Genomic DNA, 8,398 nt, shown 5'->3' with positions numbered 1-8,398 from the left:
GATGGGGGATCCCAAACTGGGGAACCCAGACTGGGATGGGGGACCCCAAACTGGGACAGGGCACCCCAAACTTGGACAGAGGACCCCAAACTGGGACAGGGGACCCCAAACTGGACCCCAAACTGGGACAGGGCACCTCAAACTGGGGACCCGACACCCCAAACTGGATATCCCATGCTGGCATAGGACATCCCAAACTGGGGACCCCAAACTGGGAGAGAGCACCTCAAGCTGGGATAGGGGACCCCAAACTGGGAGAGAGCACCTCAAACTTGGATAGGGGACCCCAAACTGGGAGAGAGCATCTCAAATTGGGATAGGGGACCCCAAACTGGGAGAGAGCACCTCAAACTTGGATAGGGGACCCCAAACTGGGAGAGAGCACCTCAAACTGGGATAGGGGACCCCAAACTGGGGACCCGACCCCCTAAACTGGGGACCCCAAAATGGGACAGGGCACCCCAAAGCGGGGACTCCCATACTGGGACGGACCCCGAGCTGGGATAGGGGACCCCAAACTGGACCCCAAACTGGGATGGGGGAGCCCAAAGTGGGGACCTGACACCCTAAACTGGGGAACCCGACACCCTAAACTGGGGAACCCAGACTGGAACAGGGCATCCCAAACTGGGGAATGCAAACTGGGATGGGGCACCCCAAACTGGGACAGGGGACACCAAACTGGGACAGGGCACCCCAAACTGGGACAGGGGACACCAAACTGGGGCTTCCAAACTGGGATGGGGGACCCCAAACTGGGGAACCCAAACTGGGATGGGGCACCCCAAACTGGGACAGGGAAGCCCAAACTGGAAAGGGGAACCCCATATTGGGACAGGGCACCCCAAACTGGGTTAGGGGACCCCAAAGTGGGAGAGAGCATCTCAAACTGGGATAGGGGACCCCAAACTGGGGACCTGACACCCTAAACTGGGGAACCCAGACTGGGGAACCCAGACTGGGACAGAGGACCCCAAACTGGGATGGGGGACCCCAAACTGGGATAGGGGGACCCCAGACTGGGACAGGGCACCCCAAACTGGGGAACCCAAACTGGGACAGAGCCCGAGCTGGGATAGGGGACCCCAAACTGGGACGGGGCACCCCAAACTGGGCCTGGGGCCCCAATCCCGGGTGCCCGGTGAGGTTGCCCGGTGGCCGGTGAGCCGTGGCCGCGCTGGTGACCGCGGCGCATGCAGCCGAGCGCGGTGACCGCAGCACCCGCTGCCCACGGGCCTGGGGCTGCGGCCAGCGCAGCCGAGCGGGGAGCGCCCTGCACCCCGAATCCTGCATCCTGTATCCTTCACCCCGAATCCTGTACCCTGAATCCTGCAACCTGCACCCCGAACCCTGCGTCTGCAACCTGCACCCCGAATCCTGCATCCTGCACCCTAAGTCCTGCATTCTGTATCCTGCACCCCGAATCCTGCATCTTGCACCCTGCACCCCAAATCCTGAATCTGCACCCTGAATCCTGCAACCTGCAACCTGCACCCCGAATCCTGCATCCTGCAACCTGCACCCCGAATCCTGCATCCTGTATCCTGCACCCTGAATCCTGCATCCTGCACCCTGCACCCTGAATCCTTCATCCCACACCCTGCACCCCGAATCCTTCATCCCACACCCTAAATCCTGCATCCTGCACCCTGAATCCTGCACCCCGAATCCTGTAACCTGCACCCCAAATCCTGCATCCTGCATCCTGCACCCTGCACCCCAAATTCTGCACCCTGCACCCCAAATCCTGAACCCTGCATCCTGCACCCAGCACCCTGAATCCTGCACCCTGCATCCTGCACCCCGAAACCTGCATCCTGTATCCTGCACCCTGCATCCTGCACCCTGAATCTTGCATTCTGTATCCTGCACCCCGAATCCTGCATCCTGCACCCTAAATCCTGTGTCCTGCACCCTGAATCCTGCATCCTGTATCCTGCACCCCAAATCCTGCAACCTGCACCCTGAATCCTGCATCCTGTATCCTGCACCCCGAATCCTGCATCCTGTATCCCGCATCCTGTATCTGCACCCCAAATCCTGCATCCTGCACCCCGAATCCTGCATCCTGCACCCTAAATCCTGCATCCTGTATCCTGAATCCTGCAACCTGCACCCTGAATCCTGCATCCTGTATCCTGCACCCCGAATCCTGCATCCTGCACCCTAAATCCTGCATCCTGCACCCTGAATCCTGCATCCTGTATCCTGCACCCCGAATCCTGTATCCTGCGTCCTGTATCCTGCACCCCGAATCCTGCATCCTGTATCCTGCACCCCGAATCCTGCATCCTGCACCCTAAATTCTGCGTCCTGCACCCTGAATCCTGCATCCTGTATCGTGCACCCCAAATCCTGCATCCTGCACTCTAAATCCTGCATTCTGTATCCTGTATCCTGCATCCTGAATCCTGCACCCCGAATCCTGCACCTCGAATCCTGCATCCTGCACCCCGAATCCTGCATCCTGCACCCTGAATCCTGCATCCTGCAACCTGAACCCTGAATCCTTCATCCTGCACCCTAAATCCTGCATTCTGTATCCTGCACCCCGAATCCTGCATCTTGCACCCTGCACCCCAAATCCTGCATCCTGCACCCTGCACCCCAAATCCTGCATCTGCACCCCGAATCCTGCATCTGCAACCTGCTCCCCGAATCCTGCATCCTGCACCCCGAATCCTGCATCCTGCACCCAGCACCCCGAATTCTGCACCCTGCACCCCAAATCCTGAACCCTGCATCCTGCACCCAGCACCCTTCACCCTGCATCCTGCACCCCGAATCCTGCAACCTGCACCCAGCACCCTGCACCCAGCACCCTGAATCCTGCACCCTGCATCCTGCACCCCGAAACCTGCATCCTGTATCCTGCACCCTGCATCCTGCACCCTGAATCTTGCATTCTGTATCCTGCACCCCGAATCCTGCATCCTGTATCCTGCACCCCGAATCCTGCACCCTAAATCCTGCATTCTGTATCCTGCATCCTGAATCCTGTATCCTGCACCCCGAATCCTGCATCCTGCACCCCAAATCCTGTATCCTGCACCCTGCACCCCAAATTCTACACCCTGCACCCTGAATCCTGCATCCTGTATCGTGCACCCCAAATCCTGCATCCTGCACTCTAAATCCTGCATTCTGTATCCTGTATCCTGCATCCTGAATCCTGCACCCCGAATCCTGCACCTTGAATCCTGCATCCTGCACCCCGAATCCTGCATCCTGCACCCTGAATCCTGCATCCTGCAACCTGCACCCTGAATCCTTCATCCTGCACCCTAAATCCTGCATTCTGTATCCTGCACCCCGAATCCTGCATCTTGCACCCTGCACCCCAAATCCTGCATCCTGCACCCTGCACCCCAAATCCTGCATCTGCACCCCGAATCCTGCAACCTGCACCCTGAATCCAGCATCCTGCACCCCAGATCTTGCATCCTGCATCCTAAATCCTGCATCCTGTATCCTGCACCCCAAATCCTGCACCCTGAATCCTGCAACCTGCACCCCGAATCCTGCACCCTAAATCCTGCATCCTGTATCCTGCACCCTGGAGCTGGGGGAGCTCAGACTGGAGCTGGGGGTGCTCAAACTGGAACTGGGGGAGGTCAGACTGGAGCTGGGGGAGCTCAGACTGGAGCTGGGGGTGCTCAGACTGGAGCTGGGGGTGCTCAAACTGGAACTGGGGTGCTCAAACTGGAGCTGGGGGTGCCCAAACTGGAGCTGGAGCTGCTCAGACTGGAGCTGGGGGCGCTCAGACTGGAGCTGGGGGAGCTCAGACTGGAGCTGGGGGAGCTCAAACTGGAGCTGGGGGTGCTCAGACTGGAGCTGGGGGTGTTCAAACTGGAACTGGGGTGCTCAAACTGGAGCTGGGGGAGCTCAAACTGGAGCTGGAGCTGCTCAGACTGGAGCTGGGGGCGCTCAGACTGGAGCTGGGGGAGCTCAGACTGGAACTGGGGGAGCTCAAACTGGAGCTGGGGGTGCTCAGACTGGAACTGGGGGTGCTCAGACTGGAGCTGGGGGAGCTCAAACTGGAGCTGGGGGTGCTCAGACTGGAACTGGGGGTGCCCAAACTGGAGCTGGAGGTGCCCAAACTGGAGCTGGGGGTGCCCAAACTGGAGCTGGGGGTGCTCAGACTGGAGCTGGGGGTGCCCAAACTGGAGCTGGGGGTGCTCAGACTGGAGCTGGGGGTGCCCAAACTGGAACTGGGGGTGCCCAAACTGGAGCTGGGGGTGCCCAAACTGGAGCTGGGGGAGCTCAGACTGGAGCTGGGGGTGCTCAAACTGGAGCTGTGGGTGCTCAGACTGGAGCTGGGGGTGCTCAAACTGGAGCTGGGGGAGCTCAGACTGGAGCTGGGGGTGCCCAAACTGGAGCTGGGGGTGCTCCCCCCAGTACGTTGGGTGCTCAGACTGGTCTCTCCTCCCCCGGTCTCGGGTACCTGCGGGCTGTGGGGGCTCCAGGTGTGGGTGCCGCCCCCCCAGCACCCCCCCCCCCCCGCCCCCGCCCCGTCCTCAGCCCCTATAAAGGGGTCAGGGTGGCCTCGTCCTGCTCCAAACCGGGTCACCTCGTCTGCAGGGACAGACGGACAGAGGGACAGAGGGACAGAGGCGCTGGGTGCGTGCTGGGCGGTGGGTGCTGGGGGTGGGTGCTGGGTGGTGGGTTCTAGGGGTGGGTGGTGGGCTCTGGAGGTGGGTGCTGGGGCAGTGGGTGCTGGGTGGTGGGTTCTGGAGATGGGTGCTGGGTGGTGGGTTCTAGGGGTGGGTGGTGGGTTCTAGGGTTGGGTGATGGGCTCTTGGGGTGGTTGATGGGGCTGTGGGTGCTGGGTGGTGGGTTCTAAGGGTGGGTGCTGGGTTCGGGAGGGGGGTGCTGGGGCAGTGGGTGCTGGGTGGTGGGTTCTGGGGGTGGGGAATGGGTTCTAGGGGTGAGTGATGGGCTCTTGGGGTGGTTGATGGGGCTGTGGGTGCTGGGTGGTGGGTTCTAAGGGTGGGTGCTGGGTTCGGGAGGGGGGTGCTGGGGCAGTGGGTGCTGGGTGGTGGGTTCTGGGGGTGGGGAATGGGTTCTAGGGGTGAGTGATGGGCTCTTGGGGTGGTTGATGGGGCTGTGGGTGCTGGGTGGTGGGTTCTAGGAGTGGGTGGTGGGTTCTGGAGGTGGGTGGTGGGTTCTAGGGGTGAGTGATGGGCTCCTGGGGTGGGTGATGGGGCTGTGGGTGCTGGTTAGTGGGTTCTAGGGGTGGGTGGTGGGTTCTGGAGGTGGGTGCTGCATGGTGGGTTCTAGGGGTGGGTGCTGGGTGCTGGGTTCTGGGGGTGGGGGGTAGGTTCTAGGGGTGGGTGCTGGGTTCTAGGGGTGGGTTATGGCCCTTGGGGTGGGTGCTGGGGCAGTGGGTGCTGGGTTCTGGGGGTGGGGAGTGGGTTCTAAGGGTGGGTGGTGGGCTCTGGAGGTGGGTGCTGGGGCAGTGGGTGCTGGGTGGTGGGTTCTAGGGGTGGGGAGTGGGTTCTAGGGGTGGGTGATGGGCTCTTGGGGTGGTTGATGGGGCAGTGGGTGCTGGGGGCTGGGTTCTAGGGGTGGGGAGTGGGTTCTAGGGTTGGGTGATGGGCTCTTGGGGTGGTTGATGGGGCAGTGGGTTCTGGAGGTGGGTTCTGCATGGTGGGTTCTGGGGGTTGGTGACGTGTTCAGGAGGAGGGTGCTGGGGCTGTGGGTGCTGGGTGGTGGGTTCTGGGGGTGGGGGGTGGGTTCTAGGGGTGAGTGATGGGCTCTTGGGGTGGGTGCTGGGGCAGTGGGTGCTGGGTGGTGGGTTCTGGGGGTGGGGAGTGGGTTCTGGGGGTGAGTAATGGACTCTTGGGGTGGGTGATGGGGCAGTGGGTGCTGCGTGGTGGGTTCTAGGAGTGGGTGGTGGGTTCTGGAGGTGGGTGGTGGGTTCTAGGGGTGAGTGATGGGCTCTTGGGGTGGGTGCTGGGGCAGTGGGTTCTGGAGGTGGGTTCTGCATGGTGGGTTCTGGGGGTTGGTGACGTGTCCAGGAGGAGGGTGCTGGGGCGGTGGGTGCTGGGGGGTGGGTTCTGGAGGCGGGTTGGTGGGTTCTAGGGGTGGGTGCTGGGTGGTGGGTTCTGGAGATGGGTTCTAGGGGTGGGTGCTGGGGCTGTGGGTGCTGGGTGGTGGGTTCTAGGTGTGGGTGCTGGGAAGGTGAGTGGTGGGTGGTGGGTTGTAGGGGTGGGTGATGGAGCGATGGGTGCTAGGTGACGGGTTCTGGAGGTGGGTTGGTGGGTTCTGGGGGTGGGTGATGGGTGGTGGGCTCTTGGGGTGGGTGGTGGATTCTAGGGGTGGGTGATGGGTGGTGGGTTCTGGGTGCTGGGGGGTGGGTTCTGGACAGGAATGGGGTGGCAGGTGATGGTTGATGGGTTCTGGGGCGGGGATGGGGTGCTGGGTGGTGGGTTCTGGGTGGGTGCTGGGTGCTGGGTGGTGGGATAGAGATGGGGTGCTGGGTGCTGGGTGCTGGGTGCTGAGTGCTGGATGGTGGGTGGGTGCTGGGGGGGGGTTCTGGGTTGCAGGAAGGTCACGATGGGACCCTCCGCGCTGCTGAGGCTCTGCCTGCTGAGCACGCTGGCCCTGCAGCCCGCGCTGCAAGGTGGGACCCCCCTGCACCCCCCTGCACCCCCTGCACCCCGTCACCCCTCTGTACCACTTGATCCCCCTGCACCTCCTGCAGCCCCTCCAGCCCTTTCATCCCCTGCACCCCCTCATTCCCCTGCACCCCCTGCAGCCCCTCCATCCCTTGCATCCCCTGCACCCCCAATTCCCCTGGAGCCCCTCCATCCCTTGCATCCCCTGCACCCCCTCATTCCCCTGCACCTCCTGCCCCCCCTCCATCCCTTGCACCCCCTGCACCCCTGATTCCCCTGCACCCCCAATTCCCCTGCACCTCCAGCAGCCCCTCCATCCCTTGCATCCCCTGCACCCCCAATTCCCCTGCACCTCCTGCACCCCCGAATCCCACTGCACCTGCTGCATCCCCTACATCCTTTGCATCCCCTGCACCCCAATTCCCCTGCAACCACAATGTCCCCTGCACCCCCTGATATCCCTGCACCCCCTGCACCCCCTGATTCCCCTGCACCCCCTGATTCCCTGCACCCCCTGCACCCCTGATATCCCTGCAATCCTTGCAGCCCCTGCACCCCCTGATTCCCTGCACCCCTGATTCCCCTGCACCCCCTGCACCCCTGCACCTCCTGATATCCCTACAACCCCTGCAACCCCTGCACCCCCTGATTCCCCTGCACCCCCTAATGCCCCTACATCCCTTGCACCCCCTGATTCCCCTTGCACCCCTGAGCCCCCCCGCCTACACCCCTTGCACCCCCTGATTCCCCTGCACCCCCTGATGCCCCTACATCCCTTACACCCCCTGATTCCCTGCATCCCCAATTCTCCTGCACCCCCTGATGCCCCTACATACCCTGCACCCCCTGATTCCCCTGCACCCCCTGATTCCCCTGCACCCCCTGATGCCCCTACATCCCTTGCATCCCCTGCAACCCCTGCACCCCCTGATGCCCCTACACCCCCTGATTCTCCTGCACCCCCTGATTCCCCTACATCCCTCGTACCCCCCGATTCCCCTGCACCCCCGATTCCCCTGCACCCCCTGATTCCCCTGCGCCCCCTAATGCCCCTACACCCCTTGCACCCCCTGATATTCCTGCACCCCCTAATGCCCCTGCAACCCCTGCACCCCCTGATATTCCTGCACCCCCTGCAGCCCCTCGTCCTGCCCCGGGAGTTGGGGTGCAGCTGCACGAGTGCCCCCCGGGCTGGCTGGAGCTGGGGCGCCGCTGCTACGGCTACTTCTCCTGGGAGCTCTCCTGGCGCGAGGCGCAGGTGGGTGCCAGCCTGGGGTACCTGACACCCCCCCCCCCAAAAACCCACCAGGACCCCCAAAACCCCCAGGACCCCCCAAAAACCCCTTCCTTTTCCCCAGGCATGGTGCAAGGCCTCGTGCAGCGGCTGCAGCCTGGCCTCGCTGCATGGGCCCGCGGAGCATCGCGCCCTCGCCGCCTTCATCGCCCAGCGCCAGCGCCGCCACCACGAGGACGAGGAGGACGTCTGGATCGGGCTCTACCGCAGGGTGAGGGGCCGAAGGGGCCCCCCGCACCCCCTCTTTGCCCCCTCACCCCCTTTTTGACCCCTCATCCCCTTTTGGCCCTCTCTCACCCCCTTTTTGCCCCCCCTTTTTGCCCCCTCACCCCCTTTTTACCCCCCTTTTTGCCCCCTCACCCCCTTTTGCCCCCCTTTTTGACCCTCTCACCCCCTTTTTACCCCCTCACCCCCTTTTTACCCCCCTTTTTTCCCCCTTTCACCCCCTTTTTGACCCTCTCAGCCCCTTTTTGCCCCCTCACCC

At 62.8% G+C, this 8,398-nt stretch overlaps 1 protein-coding gene across 1 annotated transcript in view; it reads left to right on the top strand.

Annotated features, from left to right (window-relative positions):
• The first annotated feature begins 6,558 nt into the window (after window positions 1-6,558).
• Window positions 6,559-8,398, top strand: part of LOC138735055 (dromaiocalcin-1-like) — a 2,695-nt gene continuing 855 nt past the window's right edge. The window contains exons 1-3 of the mRNA XM_069882920.1: window positions 6,559-6,625; window positions 7,781-7,878; window positions 7,979-8,120. Coding sequence (XP_069739021.1) covers window positions 6,559-6,625; window positions 7,781-7,878; window positions 7,979-8,120 — 307 coding nt within the window. The remainder of the gene's footprint in view (window positions 6,626-7,780; window positions 7,879-7,978; window positions 8,121-8,398) is intronic.

This window comes from Phaenicophaeus curvirostris, unplaced genomic scaffold (genome assembly GCF_032191515.1).
Source record: "Phaenicophaeus curvirostris isolate KB17595 unplaced genomic scaffold, BPBGC_Pcur_1.0 scaffold_399, whole genome shotgun sequence".
NCBI classification, from domain to species: Eukaryota; Metazoa; Chordata; class Aves; order Cuculiformes; family Cuculidae; genus Phaenicophaeus; species Phaenicophaeus curvirostris.
Note: the sequence above shows the minus strand (reverse complement) of the source record. Positions and strands in the feature narration are given on the sequence as shown.